This window comes from Rhagoletis zephyria, unplaced genomic scaffold, assembly GCF_001687245.7.
Source record: "Rhagoletis zephyria isolate East Lansing unplaced genomic scaffold, Rhagoletis_zephyria_1.1 Rzeph_scaffold_03639, whole genome shotgun sequence".
Taxonomy (NCBI): domain Eukaryota; kingdom Metazoa; phylum Arthropoda; class Insecta; order Diptera; family Tephritidae; genus Rhagoletis; species Rhagoletis zephyria.
Genome location: NW_016160722.1, coordinates 9,064 through 28,568, shown reverse-complemented (window position 1 = coordinate 28,568; position 19,505 = coordinate 9,064). Strand labels below are relative to the sequence as shown.

The following is a 19,505-nucleotide window of genomic DNA, read 5'->3' as shown; positions in this document are numbered from 1 at the left end:
GTAATTGAATAACTCGGGGGCAATTTTACGTAAATTTCATGTGTTGAAACTAAAAACTTCTATTGTGTACCTCCATTTTAGTGCTACTGATCTCATTTTATATAGATCTATTTTCCCTAATATAAACTGATCTATCTTCTGTATTAATTTTTTGTCGTTTTTGTCTTCATATTTGAATGTGCATCCCGCGACAAAATTATGCGGTTACCCGGGTTAGGCTATTTCTTTTATATTTTTTAAATAAAAATTATTTTTTTTATAAAATTTTAGGTCATTGTCTAACAAAACGAAATAAATCACAAATTCAAAGAATCAAAAAATTAAAAAATTTTTATCAAAATTTCAGTTTTTATTCAGAATTTGTAATTTTTTTTTTTGTTAAGCATTTTTGAATGCCATTAATTCATTAAAAGGTGCAAGTTTTAAATGTCTAAAAAATACCATTGATTTTTTTTTTTACGGTGGTGCGCACCTTCTTCCATATAAGCAATGTTGGCATTTTATATTATATGAAAAAATTTAATTTATCGCTCAAACTGGGTGACCATAGAATTTTATCGCGTGGTGTACCTTTAAAAATGTGGAATCCAACTTAAGATTTTATTTGTGTATACTTAAGTTAAACTGTAAACTTAATGAAACTTGGTTCAATTTAATGGGACTTTCTGACAAAACTGGCCATGACTTTATGGGCTAGTTGGAGAGATCTCAAAGATAAGTTACGTTAAATTAAGTTTACACCAACTGAAGCTGTACAATGAACTGAAAGATATGTAAACTCACTGTAGTAGACAAAAAATAGTGTATGTTTGGTTGAAGGAAAACGGGAGGTAATGTATTGACGGAAATGGTGAAAAGTACAATGAAGCTCAAAAAGTTACAGTTTTTGTCGTTAAGTTAGAACAATTTTAAAATCTCAAATATCAACACTGGTCACAATCTCAAGGAAGGCGTTGTGAAATGAGCACTGGTCGTACATGTCGTATGAGCAATCTAACCATGTGCTTGCAATGAGTGCCTGCCATTTTTTTTTTTTTCAAGGTGTGCAAAGTATTTCACGTCATTTTTTCAAGCAAATTTTTTATAATAAAATACATGAATACATACTAGAATAAAAACCATATAAATTATAGTTTAAAATTTGTATAAAAAGTCCAAACTTTTAAACCAGAATTTTTAGAAATGTTTATTTCGGCTATTTATTCGGGTATAAGAAATTCCGCTGATTTCGTATACGCACTTCTTATATTTATTACAAATATTATGATTGGAAAGTAAATGTATACGAGTATTGCATTAATACATCCTTAAAACATATTTTTACTAAACAAATTTTATTTCAAAAAAAGGTTTTTATGTTTCTACTTATCGTTTAGATAGTCCAGATTACGCTGAATGGATACAAATCTATTGTAAATAGTCACCCAAATTTCTCTACCACTGATTATTCTAATTCCCCTGAGGAGTATGAATGTGCTAGATGAACTTATCTGCCAGCAATCAAAAAAATACATACATATGTATGTAAATATCTGTGATATTTGAGTTTGAATATAATTTTATTTTTATCGCTCAAATGAAATTTTCGTAATCAAGTTTTGGTGTCTTTGACCAAAAGGCACCGGCTAGGACCTGGCTGCACATGCAGCTTAGCTTGTTGCCGCAACTGGCTATCCGATGTGGACACAGAGTTAGCAATGGGGCAAATAGACACACACCAGCCAACATACAAAACTGTTTGATATGTGCTCACCAACTGACCCAGCCGAAGATTTGATTATTTAGGCAGCCACCCAATATACATACATACATATATATGTACATGCATATGTTTGTACATCTGTAAATGCGTGTTTACTTGTGTACACATATGTTTTCATATAGCTGCATTTAAACCGTTTTACGAGCGTTAACTTTTTCGACAGTATCTAGGGATACTCGATTGTTGTTGCGGCTTCATCCTCCATCCCCAGCAGTCACTCGTCCACTTTTACGACACATTCCAATGTTGGTAGATAAAAAAAAAAATGTTTTCCACATGTTTAGAAATATAAAAAAATATTATAATAAGTACTGGGGGCATCCTCGTGCGTATAGTATATGTATGTATGTATGTATGTAGCTATGTTTACACTTGAGCATGCAAACAAAGCAAACAAGAAAGGGTAAAAGGCATTGAATGGAAATGAAGCTGAATTGGCATTCAAGCTGTTGGCGGTAAAAATGAGAAGGCCTAAAATAGCAGAGTTGTTTGTGTGCATACAATAAATCATACAGTACCAGGTTGACCAAGCTTTGCTGGGAGTGAATATAATTTTTATAAGGATTTGGATAACTTTAATTCATGTGTAAATACTTTTTTTATGTAATGTTAATGGAATTCATTATTCAACATAACGATGTATGTATGTACATTAGACCACGTAAAAAAAAAATAAAAATCCTGCAATGCGACCGCCATCGGAACCAGATTTTAGTGTTTGCTATATCACTTATCCTCCACGAATCTCCACTCTCTACGACAGTTCTAAGAGGTCACGCAACGAGTGCGTGAGTGAGGTCAATATACATAATTTTCTACGATTAATCAAAACACCCGAAACTATATTAATACATTGATTACATGTCATTTAAGTATTATACATGCTCAGATTCTTTAAATTCCGAAATTATCCTTTTTTTAATCGTTTGACCTGTTGTTTATCCAATACCCAGGAATCTGAGCATGCATTATAGCACTGCCAGATACGCGTACTTTGCGTATGGGACCCTCAAGGATGAAACCTCTATGCAAACACACGCAATGTACTCAACTTTCAGTTTCATCCTTGAGCGGAACGCACGTAACGTGCTCTATCTGGCAGGGCTATAAGTATGTACTACTAAGGGCCAGTTTTTCAGTGCCAGTTTAAACTTAGATTAAGTAAACTGAGTTTAAATTGAACAGCTGGCTGACATTTGATTGGCTGATCTTAGTTCAAACCAGCCAGATCGGGCGTTTAAACTGAGTTTAAACTACGGCCGTGCACTGAAAAACTGGCCCTAAGATGTATATTTGTAGTACAAAAAAAGTGGCAACCCTTATCGAAAATATTTTTGGAATTTAGTTTACGTTAAAATTTGTAGAATCGAAAATAAGTGGCAATCGTACACTAATATTTTACGGGATAGCACTTATTTAGTAAATAGGCAAATAATTATTTAAGAGCCTTCCTACAGTATCCACGAATAGGAATAGGGTATCCTTATTTTTTAAACAAAAAATTTAACAAATATACAATTCAAAATAGATGGTAACCCTATTCGAAAATATTTCTGAATTGGGGATTAAAATACTTTAAAAACTGTATACCCATATCAAATCATTATCTGTAAACTTTATCAAAAATCAAAACATGACCTGTATTTCCTCAAAATCGTTAGAGCCGTTTCCGAAAAATCTATGGATATATGGTATGTCTTACAATATAAAGAAGTAATTCAAAATCAACGTTTTTGGAGATTTTGTAATACAAATAAGCAGACGACTAAAATTCCAAAAAAGGCAAAGATATGTGCCTTTCCATCTGCCTTTTGGTATACCAGCTGTATGAATTGATCAAACATTGATTGCATTTTCCCACAGAATTGAAATTTTGAAATAATTCTCCATATCGTCACCTGAAATAAATAACGTAACATCACGTCACTGAAATGTAAAAAGTCGTAACCTATAAAAAATTCAAAATTCACTTTTCGATTGCTATAATGGATTTCATCAAATTACAACTCACATAATTTTATGAAAAATAAAATAAAATTTGTCACGACTCTTTCCACTGAAATAGTGGCCACGATGTTACGTTATTTTGCATTTCAGGTGACGATATTATTAAACATGCGATATATGTATGTATTTATAAGATATGTATTTACATTTCGCTCATTTACGTCAATAGGTACAGTCATAAAAACCAAAAACATACATGAATATCGATACCCGAGGGGAAGATCGACCTATCTCGGCAGCCAGTTCTCAGAGATCTTTTCAAGAACGCCCTACTTCAGAATTCTCAGCACATTTTCAATGCAATTTTAGCTTATAAAGGGCGTTTTTGAACCGATTTCTGAGATAAGGCACGACAGTCGGGTCTACGTAACCGGAACGACCCAGATTTATATCTGGCCAAGGACTGTCACTCCAGCAACACTCCCCAAAATCTCTTTGGGGAATTTGTATGCTGCTACAACAACAACAACAACAACAACATAAGGCATTCTTCGACAAAATTCAACAAAAATTGTTTTTCAATAAAATTCTGATATAACGCGTTCTGTTTCCTAAAATAGGGCGTTTTCGTACTGGCTGCCGAGATAGGTCGATCTTCCACTCAGGAGACGATATACTCCCAACAAAAGGTTGAACGATCTTTGCTCGGAGTGCATATAATTTCTAAGTTTTTAAGGTTTGGTAATCAAATCATGATACATGTGTTCCACAGGGCAACACTAGTTTTTGGAGCGACAAATGTTAAAGCTATTGTTGATACTTTCTTTCAATCAGCGCCAGATTTTGGGACACATGTGGTCCAAGTGTCAATATTTGATACGCTCCAGTAAAGAAACAAAAGGTGATAGAACATTTCACTTACTAGCGTCGGATTAGAGTATTTACGCTACAACTCTTACAACGAAATCGCAGAAAAAGGTTTACATTAACTTGCCTATGCTCCCGGGACACTGTACATTAAGAGGACATCTGCAGCCGCTACAACAACAACAACAGGAAATCTGCATGAGTTAGGAATGTGGTCAAATAACCTCCTTCGCTTTTACGACTCGAATAAGGAGACACAACTGAATGAGTAGCAAGAGAACAAAAATATATCGTCTCTGCCTCCAAAATTTTTATAGTTTTTCTATGGATTGTAGGACTGAGCGAGGTGTATAAATGAGTGGAGGGCACAATAGATCTTAGGGTCACTGTGCACACCTCTATCTATATATCTATGATCATAACTCAAAGCTCATCTTTTAAGCAAAAATATGTGTATGTTAAAATTTTTTATTGCTACTTTTTTTTGCTTCATACTTTGTTAGGCATTATGTAATAGGGAACGATATATCAGGCCACGAGAGCAGAAGTGGCCCAATCCAATATATATATTTTTTTTGTGTAAACTTCTTAAAATAGTTCCAAATGTGATAAATTTTAAAATAAAGGTCGCTTTATCGTTATTTTGATGGTGCGCTATGTAGCTTTGTACCTTAAAATTAACAAACAGGTTACTTTTAAATTAAAATGTATCATATTTGAAATTATTTTAAGTAGGTAAGTACAATTTAAGCCACTTCTACTCTTATGGCCTCATATGTAACTAGAAATATAAAATTATAACATAGATATAATAAAACCGAGTGTCACGAAGCAACATAGAATGCGTAAGCTCTTACAGTCATTTTATAAATTTCCGTTAAGGCTGCTCATAACTGAGCAATTGCTTTCGACCTGAGCATCCTGCGCCACACAGTACGATATCAGCGTAAATTAAATGCTCTCTACTGCTTACCAAAGTCTTTATATTATCCAGTGTAGCCATAACAGCACGCTCAAAAATTACATTGTCAAAGCACACCTTTCCACAAGCGCAAAGTGGCGATTCTGCCAGAATATCAGTCAACAGCCACGGTATGGTGGCTGCTGAGTAAGGCAGTTTGTATTGGCAAACTGCGCGCGCTGACAAAAGCCATAATGATGGCGTACTGTGTTTATTGTTTTCTTCACTTAAATGATGTTCCACCTTCATTCCAAATTTATTACCCCACACATCTAGTACGACAATGCGCATGTGATTGAAATCAGAGGGCAGGGAAGTAAGCAGATTCGAAGCGATGTATAAGTTGCGCAGATTGCATAGGCGCCGAAAACCGAATGGCAGCCGCGGAATTTTATTGTTACTCATCTTCAGCCCCACCAGCTGCTCTAGTCGGATCAGGTCAAGTGGGAAATAACTAATTTCATTAGCAGATAAATCTAATTCACGCAGCGATTTGCGGATCTGCTTGCCGCGTAACCACTCCCAATCGTTTGCTGTACCTAGCTGATTGTTGTTGACTGTAAAACAGACCAATGAAAGTCGGCCCATCTCCCGTGGCACCTGGGTGATTAATGGTTGAGAATTACATACATATGTATATAAATTCTTCCTAATACTTACTCTGGAAATTTGATTATCACTTAAATCAAGCACAGTCAAATTTCGTAGGGAGCAAATATCGAAACTGATTTTCAATAATTGTATGTTGGAAATTTTTAACGACTTCAAGGAGCGCGGGAACCCCTTCACAGGATAATCACCACGTCGCAGTACTGTCATTTTCTCTTGTGGCTTCGAACGTTGTGGTATGGCGGTAGCAGCCGCAATGTTCAGTCTTAAATTTATGGAATCTTTACCCTCCAAGCCCAGCTTGATTGTTTGCAGGAAGCCCTTCAACTGTATCGGATCACAGTTAATCATAAGATTTAATGGTGGTTCTTTGAAGCTTATGGTGACTTTGCCGTCACGCAGGAACTTCGAGAATATCTTCTCAACATTATTGGTCACTTTGAAACGTTCGCCCGCTTGATTTTGTGGTGTAAAGAGCATAATTTCCAAATGTTTGGTGTTATTGCCGTCGGCATCCTTGGCGGAATTGTTATAACCCACTGCCAGTGTCGATTTAACATAGCGTGGCGTGCGGTTACGCTGCGTCTGTCGATCTTGTACCACGGTTTCACAAAGGATTTTCATGTTAGAATAGAATTTACATTGGAAATTGTTTATAAATTATTTAGCGTTTTTAGTGAAACTCTGATATTTTAGGTGAAACTTATTTACATACTTTTGTTGTCCAAATGTCACTCAATATTTACATTGGCTCTCAAATTGTGGTGTTGCAAAAAACCCAAAATGCCCTTCCGGAATCGGTTAGGGACATTGTTGCCGTTTTACTCTATTCGTACCCAAGTAGATTTTTGGTCCATAAATTTTGTGTCGATACTTTTTTTGTGTTCAGTTCAAATTCAGAAGCCTTTCTAAACATAAATATATTACATATAAATATGTATATCTTTCCGTAAATTTGTCTTCAATAAATTAGCGACAAAGATAAATATTAATTGCAGAGAGTATTGGAGGTTTTGGGGTGGAATTAGTAAAACAAACTAATGTATTGAACAAAACTCTGTATAATCAATTAATTTCATTTATCTTTAATTGGTTTCGTTTGGCACATAGCTCCGCTGCTGGTGCTGGTACGACATACAATAATACGACAGTATACAACACCTTGTGAACTCCCTAATTATGTTTTCTAAATGTACTAAATAGTGGCCTTTAAAAGCCAGTTTTTTCAGGGCACGGCCGTGGTTTAAACTAAGCTTAAACGTCCGATCTCGCTGGTTTAAACTAAGATCAGCCAATTAAATGTCAGCCAGCTGTTCAATTTAAACTCAATTTACTTAATCTAAGTTTAAACTGGTACTGATAACTGGTCTTAAATGTGATTTTTTAAGAATAATACGAATTACACATGTAAATGCGAGATCTAAATTGAATGTTTAAAATAAGCAAAAAAAAATATATTTGTATTAAATGTATCACAAAAAAGTGGATACTTTTGTATACTCTTTAGGCTACTATTTGGATACTTTTCTTTGGGAGGCTGTGGCAACACTGGTTAGGGACCAAAATGCACCCGGAATCGGAAGAATTGTACACAAACAATCATTTGAAATAGAAATATTGAAATATTCAAAATGAAACTGGTTTTTTAATTTTGTAACGTATAACGCTTTATGCATCTGAAAATTCAAAACTAAAACCCAAGAACATACTTTTGTTGTACGAATTTCAGGGAAACTTTCCTATAAGGACGGTAGTTAAAGGGGCGTGGCAAGAAAAGGAAATGGCGTGGCACCTCCCACCCCCTTTTTAAAGAGGTTATGAACCGCCGTTTAAAAGAATGCGACCCCCTAAGCCTAGGGCCCCTAGGGAGCCCTTAGAAAATTGCGGTCAGGAGCCCATCGCCATATAGGAAATGTATAGTTCCCAGCTCCACGTAAAAAACCATGTACATTTTATTAATTTACTAAGAAATATTTCCATATCCGCTCAGTCGAAGGTATTACATTTAGCTCCAATATTTCTTTCCATACAAATGCTATGCATGCCTTCGACCAAATTAAAATCCTGCTAATTGAGTTGACACAAATCTATTTTCCGAAATTTATTTAACTACAACATAAATAATACAATTTGTTATAGTAAATTTATGTTCTCATACGCGTGTTTATATGCAAGTATGTACATACATAGAGCACTAACGCAACTTGAAATTCTGCAACTCCAAGAAATGCACATATGTAGCTTTGTTTAAATTTAAATCTCAATTTTAAATTGTGTATATACGTATGTAAATACATATATGCGAATCGCTTATGCGACTGTTTCCTCTTCAAAACAATTTATTGTGCGTTGAAAACAACATGCACTGAGCATTGGTATTATTTATTGTTTTCGAGAATTATTCTATCAACAAAATATAAGTACGTACCAGCATTCTTCAACATTTCGGTGTTTCACAACCCAAAATAAACTTATTCCAAAATATTACGTACAAGCGTTTGCAGTTAGTATGTATTGTGCCTTATGAGTTTAAACAGATATAAATGCTTAATTTAGCTACCAGTGCGCACCTTCTCAGTGTTAATAGCATAATCAAATATTGACAATAAATAAAAACGACACGAAGGAGATCGAGTAGTACAGTAGTAAGTAGGGAGCAAACAAGGAAAACTTTCAGGCAGCGATAGGCATTTATGTAAATAGCGCTTCGACATGAAGTAATTTTCGTTGATAAATATATACCACCCTTCTTTATATCCGGATACCGGACTGAAGTTGCAAAGATCACAATACCGCTTTATCTTGTACACTTTCGTTTTTTCTAGATCACTTCCGAACCCCAATGGAATAGCTCCTAATCTTCTTTTCTATGTTGTTGTAAGTCGAACCCATCACAACGTGCAGAGGCAGAAAAGCAAAGGTATGAATGCTCCAATCGCTATGAAAACCGGCAGCATAACTGATGAATCATCCATGGAATAAGGATTCGGTTGTCTCGGACCACTAACTTTCCGCGTTGATGGCACGGATTCAACTTCGATATCCTTCTCTTCGTCTTCGTCCAGCGTGGCATCATTCACCGGCGAGGAAGCAGCATTTCTAATTCGCTGTTGATGCTCTTGTGTTTGTTCAGCAGCTCCTTCGCTGCTACCACTATCAGCAGAGATGCGATCATTGAAAACTGCCATGTCGGCATCCATTGGGAGAATATCATCGGATGTTGGCGGCAAGCGTGGTATATTCGCCACGTCACCTTTGAGCAGGGCAAAGGCATTAATTTTAGGATTATCGTAAGGGCCCTTAATAAAATCTAAACGAACGACACCATTGCGGATATCGGACTGTTCATCTTTGTAGAAGAGGCGATCGTTGGATACCCTAAAATGAACGTATTCTTCGTGAGCAGTCCCACGGCCGACTTGATGAAAAATATCAAGCTCCTTTACAACTGCATGCTTGTTGTTTAAAATCACGTCGAATACCTGCAATTATATTTAAATTGATAAATTAAACTGGGCATTAGAATTGTTCGAAACGAATGCAAATACCTATAAATGCAGTAAGTGAACCACCCCTCTGATGGTAATTCAGTTTTTCGTGCCGGTGTGTTTTACGTTGCTAATATGGCATTTATGTAAATACATACTACATACATACGTATGCATCTGCTTTGAAAAATGCTAATTTTATAAAAAATATTTTGGAGATTCTATGAGTAAACAATATCTGTTATCTGGACTTTTTTAATCGGCTAAAACCGCAAATATTCTTTCGAAGAAACTCTATTTACTAACGATACAGAATTCTCTCAAGCTAGCTAAAACGTGTGTATACATATTTGTGTGTACATTACTTAAATATGTACATATAAATATAAAATCTATTTAGCACTATAATTCGAATCGTTTTAAATTTTGATTCGATTAACGTTCCGGCTCATTATCTCCCAAATTCAAAATAATTACTCCTCTAGAAATTTGATAATGAATCTTATATAAATACATATACATATATATGTATATTAAGTTATTAAACGCAGTGGGCGTTTCCAATAAGTTCCATTACCAAAAAGTGTATTGAAATTACAGATAATGCCTATCGGTACCCTTAATTATAAAAGCTGTTCGTCTATCAACAGATAGAAGCGCTTACCTTTTTATTCGGCTCATTAAAATAGACCTCGCAAAACTTCATTATCAGCGCATACTCGCCATCGCCGTCTATCGGTAATGTATAACCGAAGGTTGCCGTGTGATAGCGCTCCGTGCGATAGAGTACCTCGTCTTGTTCCGCCACGCGTCCTATCAATAGTAAATGATTACCATAATCAGATGCCGTACCAATGCGTCCATGTAATGGATCAGCACTATAATGTATGCCATGTTTGTCAGTATGTTCCTGGCCGCCAGCATTCACCGCATAGATGACCTTGAGGTTTCCCAGTACGCTGCTGGGATAAAAACAGGTCAACAGCAAACACACAACCAACAACATAAGCGGCGACTTGTGATTGTTATTAGACCACATTTTGTGAAGAAACCGCTATAAATAAATTGCAGCGTTCGATTCGGGACACGCTCACGTCCGGAATGGCACCGTGTTTTTGCTGACGTTGGTTAAAAGTACCGACTACTCTTGATCTTTTTCGTCACTTCTCGAAATGTTTCGTCAACGGATTTAGGCGTCCCCCCTCGGTGTTTCCACAGGCTTTTCTGTGAGAAATGAACAGAAAATGAGGAAAATATATAGTACTTTCTTTCTGAGCTATACAATCGTGTATAAAGTTTTGTCAACGAAAAAAAATCAATTATCCACGCAACAAACAGCTGTTTGTAATCAGAACTGGTGATAATTCGGAGTAATCGGCATATCGATTAAACTGGGTAACGCATTAATCGCAAAAGTTTGAGAGGCTCTGTACACATTTTTGACTGATTCAATCAGTGTTGCCCGAAGTCCATTAGCTTCAAAAAAGATATTTTTCATAAATAATCAGAAATATATTCACATGCAGACAATTATAACAAAATTAAAACTCCATACCAAAGAACATGAATCTATAAGAAGAGACAACACGTTATAATTGTAGCGAGTGTGAACATCAGGAGGGTGCCTTTTCTTTTCATCCAATCAAAAAACGTATTTGGGCAAAGGAGAAGGCGCGTTCCTGATGCCAACACTCGCAGTGAAAATATTTGCCAGCGCTTGAAGATTGGTTTTTTTTTGGATGGTTGGTAAAAAACTTTTAGTTTTTGTCATCAATTTTCCGTGAACGTGAATAGATTTTGCCTGTGAAAATTCGCGCTCAAACTTGGCTTTGTGCTGCTCACACCCGGCTTTATGACTTTTCATAAGATAAAAAGTAGAACTATTTGTTAAAAAATAAGGGTAAGTCATTTTGGTCCAAATTAAAATTTCTATAATTAACTTTATAAAAACAATGGCCCGTAGTCATAGTCAAAATAAAGTCGACTTTAAAGTTAGTTGCAGCTTTTTTGACAGATATCCCATTGAAAATTATGTCAAAAAGCTGCAACTAACTTTAAAGTCGACTTTATTTTGACTATGACTACGGGCCAATATCAACATTATCCAATAGCGAACCTTATGGATTTTCAACAAACATTTTCTGGCCACACTGGATTCAACACGTGCAGTCAAGTTGCTAGTGGCATTTGGAAATTGTCCGATAAATACCTATATATTTAGTAAAGCATTTATGTTGAATAAAATAAGGATATTGCTAAACTGGCGTTGAAAATTGTTGCTAACGCTGTGAGGTTTTTAAGGCAATGGTTTGCATTCAAAAAGCTGCACAGCTAAACACCAAAATAAGAAAGCAGCACAGTGCAACTACCAACACGGAATCAGAAAGGCGTGCGTCCATTGATAACTCAGTCGTGACAACGCGGGAGTGCTATTCCAAACCTTTTGATATAGAAAAACCACCTAATATGGATTTTGAAGAACTTGACGATAAACTTAAGCTTGAATTTTTGGCCGGCGCCAATCTTGTAAAGCACCCACCACTTTTTGCTCCTGGTGGCGAGTAAGTTTTACACAACGTCTTTAAGTGTCTTCGATCGCTACTGATTTTCTATATTATAGATTTCTATTTATACGATACAAGGACGTAGTGCGTGTATATTCCACAGCAACAGGCCAGTTGGCACGTCAGCTTACAGGCGCTGGCGCCATTCTTATTTCGATGGAATTAGAATTGCAAGATAATGAAACCCTCGTTGCATGTACAAATAATGGAAAAGTATGTCGTTGGCATTGGCAAACTGGGCGACTTCAACAGACGCATGATTTGAAAATGGATCCAAATCAAAAAGTGTTGACTTTTAATTTGCTTAATTTTTATGCCAACTCAAAAACGGCTTGTGCTCTTGTAACATTCCGTGACGATAATGAGGAGGAAGTAAAATGGTTTGTAGCGGACACAAGTAGCGCGGAGCGTTTAAATGTGCCTTGCCAATTGAATCTGCTGTAAGTTTTTTATACGGTTTTATATATTCGTCATTACATTTATTTGATTTAAATGCCTGTTTTAATGTAGGAACAATGATCCGCTTGTGGCGGTGGACACGAAAATGTTCAAGTTCATCGCAATAGTGCAAGGCAGCTACGTATACTTTCTTAATTACAAAACATGGGTATGGAAGAGGTTAGTTAGTATCTGTAAATTGTACATATTTGTTGAATACATTTTTGCATCACTAATTGTTATTTTTATTTACAGGTTATTCAATGCACATCGTGTTCCTATCACTGTTGTACGAACACATCCACAAGAAGAGGCGGTAATCACTGGAGATGAAACTGGTAAAATTTTTCTGTGGCGTGAATTCATGAGCACAGCCTCAGTGAAAACGGTGGGTAATGAACATCTATTGTAAATATTCTTTATATACATACACATTTCCTTTGCATGAGTTCCCCTTTTAATTTTAACTAATCAGATATAAGAATGCCCTGATACTTTATGCTTTGAAAAGAAGGTGTTTGAAGCTTTTTGATTATTAACAAATAACTAGGCGAATTCATGATAGGAAAAGTCCCGAGACTGCGCTAAAATGAAATTTAGTCAATACTTCGGTAAAAACCAGAAAAAGATTTTGTTTTTGTTATAGAGTCGTGTTAAGATATGTATGTATGTACATATGTTTAAAGTTAATCAATTTATTTTTACTTATCCCCTTTGCACCAAAAAGAAAAACTTACACTTAGTACATTAAGGTCTCTTTGATAGGAAGAGTACAGAAAAGGCGCTAATATGTAAACTAAAATCTATTTAGGTAAATAGGATTTCAGTTATAGTAATATATATATATACAAACATATGCAAAAAAATCGGAAAGGGAAATAATGATTTCTTTTCGATTTCTCAAAGATTTTCCCACTATTCAAATTAATCTTACTGCCTAACCAGAATGATGAGGCTGTAGTATGTAGCAAGAGCTGTCAAAAGTTAAAATATTCTATATGCTCTAAACTTCCCACAATATGTAGCTGTGGTTATGGTGTATTATTGCTTATGTAGCTAGAGGAATAGCTTGTGGCTGTGGTACTACATTCTGTTTAGCCAGTAAAAGCATAAGCTACATGTTCATAAAGTAACATTTATTTGCACAATGTTTGACAGACACTCTATCACTGGCATCATACCTCTGTGACCAGCATAGCTTTTACACCAACCGGTACTGGATTCTACAGCAGTGGTAATGAGTCGGTGCTTGTGCATTGGAATATCAAGCGTCCAGATTTGCGTAATTTTTTGCCGCGCATGGGCTCCGTAATTTGCCAGCTGTGCGTCAATGATGATAATTCACAAGTTGCAGTTCTCACTGCTGATAATGCTGTCCAGTTCGTTGGCACCGACAACAAAGTAATTAGAACCTTGCAGGAATTCACCTACATTGAAGACGATAAAACGGGTAATAGCAAATTCCCAGTGGGCTTGCGTTTGAATCCTCGCACAAACACGCTAGTGCTAAATGGCAAGCATGGTCATTTACAATTCTACTCTGTTTACACCAAGAATATGTTGTATAATGTAAGTACTAGCATTCTCTAAACTAAACTCTAAAGGATGGTTTTTCAAAAAACGTTTATGTGCTTATATAGATGGACATTGTGATGCAAAATCAGCTTTCAATGGAGAGTGATAAGGTTCTTTATAACATAGCTGTGACAAAGGCAGCATTTAACATCGACTGGATGGCCACTGGCGAGGTATTCAACGATCGCGAACATTTACCTGAGTTACGTTTGAAATTCTGGAATTATGATGAGGCTGCAAAAACGTGAGTCCAACTAAATAATTGATAGACTAAAAGTAAAAAATTAAGGCGGCTGGACAAGACTACGAAAGCGAAACTTACCTACATTCACATTTTGATCGTTTCGGACAGCAGAATTTAAAATATTAAGGGCCAGATTTTCAGTGCACGGCCATGGTTTAAACTAAGTTTGAACGCCCGATCTGTCTGGTTTAAACTAACATCAGCCAATCAAATGTTAAATGTTCAATTTAAACTCAGTTTACTTAATCTAAGTCTTGATTTAAGGCTATGCTAATTGGCTAATTAGTAGTTTGAGTGTCAAGCTTTGAAATTAATGAATTGAACTTGACGATAATGAGTAACAGTTAATCCTCTTCTTAATCATAGCCTCAACCTCCTTTGCATCCTTACTGTCACATTGTATCGTGAGAATACGAGAAGTTTCACTTTAATAAATTAATATACATATTAAATTTTCTAGTTACTCACTTAACACAAATGTGGAGCTTCCGCATGAAGGTGGCTTTAAAGCCATTGAATTCTCAAATCCAAGCCAAGTAGACAATCTGCTGTGCGCCACTGTAGGCGAAGATAATATCATAAAGATGTGGTCGCTCGAGGAGTCGGATAATATATATAAAAAAGGGAAAGTTTGGTATTGCATAGCGGAAACAAGCTACAGCGGTTTGCCGATAGAATCTATCTCATTCTCGCAAGATGGCTCTGTACTGGCTGCTGGTTATGGCAACACGCTGTGCATTTATAGGGCAGAAAATTTGAAACTTAGAGCAGCGCTAACACCACCTACTGGCTTTGATGGTGTGGTCCCATACGTGCACATCAGTTTGCGACGGAAAGGTGTAGAGTCACCGTTAAAAGATGAGTTCACGCCAGAAAAACGAAAATGGTGGCTGAAACTATTCAACAACTTTGTAGAAAAAAACGATGAAACTATTGTTAAGGAGCTGGACAAGTTAGCTAAGCGGTGCGAAAAAATCGATTTTAAGCCCGAAGAAGTAGCTGCAGAAGAAATCGATGAGGAGACAAAAAAGGAGCTGTATAACAAAATAATGGATATGCATCAGCTTAATTTCTTTCATAAAGTGCTGTTATTCCAACGCCTCGGTATACGCATAAACGTGCATCCTGAGGGGCGTGAGCGCATACTCTCCTACTTGTACGACACAATGTTACCAGAAGGTCAGAGGGAGCGCCTGCGCGAAATGCAAGAGGAAGTGAAGCATCTTACCGTGAGACATCGCTACCGAGCGAAATGGCGTTTACACGAATCTGAGAAAAGGCTTAATCGATATGAAGCGGCTGTGCAAGAAAAACTATTGCCCCTTATGGAGGTGCTCGATCTCTGTGATGAAAGTTCGAAAGAAGCGCTTGCAAACGGAAATAAAACGAATAACGGCTCCGCATCAGCATCTGAGGCGACGAGAACAAAAGTGGGTGTCGAAAAGTCAGACGAAGCGGATGCGGTCGAACAAATTACGCTGCATAACCCAGTAATTGCGCAGATCTCGAAGGTGGAATTTGCGGCTGGAGAATGGGCGCATTTGGTAATGGAACTACCCGCGCATACAATATATGCATGTATCTTAATTATTTATCTGTTGGCTTTATAGGTCATCGTCTGCACAGAAAGACGTGTTCTGATCTACAATTTACTTACGCTACGATTACATGCTGCATGCAAGCTGTCCGTCGAGCATTTGGCATTCGATCCCATAAGCAATTTAGTGGCTGTCTTCACCAAGTATAATGAATGTAATACAAAAAGCAGTTATTTTATTGCATTTATTTAAATATTGATATATATATTAAAAAATAAATATTTTTATTACGCTTCATAGTGTACGTATTCCAGCCAAATGTACCGCTGTCCATTTATCGACGTCGCGATATGCCACCCTTGCTGGGCGCCGCGTGGCTGCCCCGACGACATCCCAAAAACCGTTCGTTGAATGTTGACTGGCAGGCGGTATCTACGTTGTACTTTTTAACAGATCAGCAGGTGAATATTATTAATTATGAAAACAATAATCCAATTGCAATTCATACTTATAAAAAAAAACTTAATTTTTAGGAAATCTACTACTTGGGCGTGCCAGATAGTGCGGACGATGATGCGCCGCCCCCAATTACCTTCAGCAGTTCGGCTAATCAAGCAATGCAGTATAGTACCTTCGGCACTTTTGCCACCCAACAGCACTCAGATATGAAAAGCAGCACACGGCAGTCGATTGGACCGCTGGTTATCGGTAATTCGCACAAAATGGCTGTGAAATCGGTGAGTGAATGCTTTATTTTTTTGCTAAAGTTAAGGCATGATGACGGTTATTTTTATATTTAGATTATGGTTGACTTTATAAGTTCGACATTTTAAAATATTTAGGCCCATTCGTCGCTCGAATCGAAAAGGTTGAGTAGTATTTTTTAAATATTGAGGCGTATTATTGTTCTCGCAAAAATCGAAAATTGAAACTTTTGTATGGAAAATGATGGGAAAATTTCATGATCTTCGATTCGAAACAAGCTTACGCCCCAATAAGTAGTATTTTTTTAATTTTTTCTTTTTTTTCGATTTACTCTAATCGGAAACCCGTGTTAATGTGACCTCAGCTTTGTGATTCGGCAACTGTAGTAGGTTAAGCTCCTGTCTACCGAGACTGGACCCGACGTACAGACTAGACCCCCGATGTGAAAACATGCATGTTTTTGTTTTTGTAACAGCAAACATTTTTTCCTTAGATTTTTTGGTAATCAGCTGGAGGTAATCAGCTGGATCGACAACCCTTGGCCAAATATAGATCTGGGTAGTTCCGATTATGTAAACCCGACTGTCATGTTTCTGCAAAGAGTTTTTGAGGAATATAAATATGCCCCAATGTATGTACAAGAACGACTATTCAGTAATTCCTGTAAATCTGATGGGTACTGGAACAGACTAAAGAAAGCAATGAGTGGCATCTCTCTTTGAAAATATGTCACATAGCTAAAACTCAAAATTGTCCAGACTTCGCTGCCATGCCCTGTCGTGCGCTGCGTATGATAATCGCTTGTATGCAAAGCTCATTAAACAGATTCGATATGTGGCAGTATAACCAGCGCTTTAAGCATCTATGACGCATTGCCTACTTTGTTTTTTTTTTTTATATCCAAAAAGTTTCTTAAGAGTTGATATATTATTAGCAAATGTACAATCTTGAGGTTTAAGAGCTAAAATAGAATTCGCATAACTTTGATAGATCCTCTGCTTGCGTTGCGAAAACCGGCTTATAGCGTTCATAATCAAAATTTACCATAAAATCTGCAAGCATTTAACCTTAAATGCTGTTGAATCTTGAGTGAGAATGGCTTGATCCGCAATCTGTGCGGGTTGACCTTCAATAATACAGATTCTGCGGTTGTTGCATCAAATTCTTTTCTTCTTGGTGTTATTTCAAAGTCTGTTGATTTTGCACTTGCAATGCTGCCAACAATGCCTTGAATTGTGAGTGATCCATTTTGCTGACTTCTAAATTATTCTCGTCGCCAATGTAGTAAAACGTAATTATTTAATAAATAACGCAGATTTGCAAAGATAAATGTTTATTCAATTGTAAAAGAAATAAAGGGAATTTTTTCAATCAGGATAATAATTTGACAAAAAGTGCAATGTTTTTTAGGAATTTAGAATTCATCGCAAGTAAATAATCAACCTTCGAACACTACTTACGTAGATACTACCATAGTTTAGAGTAAATATTTAACACTTAAATTTGTTTTATTTCATCTTTATTAAAGCTTAAAAAAGAAATACAAAAAAGTGGTCATAAAAAAGTACAAATAACATTCATCTACATACATACGAATGTTTGAAGTACATTAGGCATTGGCTTATGTTTTACGTGTACATATAAAAGTATGTATGTGCATATCTCTGCACATAAATATTAATTTTTTTATTTTAGAATTTATTAATGGTTTTTTTAATTTTAAATTAATCAGCATTAAGCGCTGCTACATACATACACACATGTAAATTGTCATAAAATCAAGGACTGCACACACACACATACATACATATATGTATATGCATATAGAAATTTCTCTAAGCTAATGTGCCTGAAATTTTACAAGTAAGATTTTTACTTTTTTTCCTCGTATTTGCTAAGAATTATCGCTTTCACATTGATATATGTATGGGAAACATTTCCGTATGTGCGGCTACATACATATGCATATATGTACATATGTATGTATATGCAACTTTATACAAAATTTGAACATTATTAAATGCATATACTTTGTCGACTTTCCGCGTTTTCGATTATATGCATGTACTCACATACATACAAACACAATATTATATATGTAGGTGATAATCAGTCATTGGGTGCATGTTGTCATGTGAATGTATGCTTGTACCCCTACATATGTACATACATATGTATAAAATAACGACCAAAAAATTGTTTGCTAGTTGCTGCTGCTACCATTACTGCTACTTAAATCATTTGACTTCTCTTCCGCAAGTCAAAACAACCGTCCTGCCTCCTCCTCCCCCTCCCCCATTGCCTCTTCATTCAATTCATTCAGTTAATCAGTTCTCGCAACGAAACCAATCCAAGGTGGTGGAGGCCAGGGTCTCCCCAGCACGGCACTCATTTGACATTGCCCGAGCGTGGCGTCCGTTGGCACATGCAAATGTCGGCAACGACGCATCATCAACAAATCGTGTTTAAAGTATCGCAAACAATGCCATTGCGGAATTTTCGAAAGTTGTTGCTGCAAAAAAGTAAAAAAAAAAACAAAAATTAAAATAAAATAAAATCGCGCATCACAGAATGAGAATTAATTTAATTCAATTAGAATATTTTTCGCTTTTCTATTTTGCTCAACATATTCTCAACAAGTGGAGATGTTCCGCATGCAGCCGAGTACAGCTGAACTCAGGTTTCATTAGAATATTCTTAAAAAGGAGAAGAAAAGGTAGTAAAGAGGAACAAGAATGGAAAGCACCATCCGAGCTACATATATAAAGGGCATATGTACATATGTATGTATGTATGTACAGTTGTCC

General features: G+C 36.3%; 4 protein-coding genes across 4 annotated transcripts in view; 1 reads left to right on the top strand and 3 right to left on the bottom strand.

Annotated features, from left to right (window-relative positions):
* Window positions 1–5,030: 5,030 nt before the first annotated feature.
* Lrr47 (Leucine-rich repeat 47) lies at window positions 5,031–6,886 on the bottom strand. Its single transcript, XM_017624479.1, has 2 exons — window positions 6,198–6,886; window positions 5,031–6,137 (listed from the first exon to the last, which is right to left on the bottom strand). Exons 1-2 carry the CDS (start codon window positions 6,768–6,770, stop codon window positions 5,454–5,456), a joined length of 1,257 nt encoding a protein of 418 aa, XP_017479968.1. The 5' UTR covers window positions 6,771–6,886; the 3' UTR covers window positions 5,031–5,453.
* A 1,749-nt stretch (window positions 6,887–8,635) lies between these two features.
* Window positions 8,636–11,125, bottom strand: LOC108369379 (malectin-A). The gene is made up of 3 exons (XM_017624476.1): window positions 10,874–11,125; window positions 10,299–10,820; window positions 8,636–9,628 (listed from the first exon to the last, which is right to left on the bottom strand). The coding sequence occupies exons 2-3, from the start codon at window positions 10,671–10,673 to the stop codon at window positions 9,038–9,040; spliced, it is 966 nt and encodes a 321-aa protein (XP_017479965.1). The 5' UTR covers window positions 10,674–10,820; window positions 10,874–11,125; the 3' UTR covers window positions 8,636–9,037.
* Window positions 11,126–11,764: 639 nt separating this feature from the next.
* On the top strand, window positions 11,765–16,880 carry l(2)05287 (WD repeat-containing protein l(2)05287). The gene is made up of 10 exons (XM_017624475.1): window positions 11,765–12,195; window positions 12,255–12,638; window positions 12,709–12,816; window positions 12,892–13,024; window positions 13,795–14,205; window positions 14,277–14,455; window positions 14,916–15,999; window positions 16,066–16,207; window positions 16,294–16,454; window positions 16,527–16,880. The coding sequence occupies exons 1-10, from the start codon at window positions 11,939–11,941 to the stop codon at window positions 16,791–16,793; spliced, it is 3,126 nt and encodes a 1,041-aa protein (XP_017479964.1). The 5' UTR covers window positions 11,765–11,938; the 3' UTR covers window positions 16,794–16,880.
* Window positions 16,881–18,581: 1,701 nt separating this feature from the next.
* The window catches only part of LOC108369380 (uncharacterized), a 6,665-nt gene continuing 5,741 nt past the window's right edge, over window positions 18,582–19,505 (bottom strand). The window contains 2 exon segments of the mRNA XM_017624478.1: window positions 18,582–19,113; window positions 19,115–19,210. Of these exon segments, the coding sequence (XP_017479967.1) occupies window positions 19,087–19,113; window positions 19,115–19,210 (123 nt within the window). The 3' untranslated portion in view covers window positions 18,582–19,086.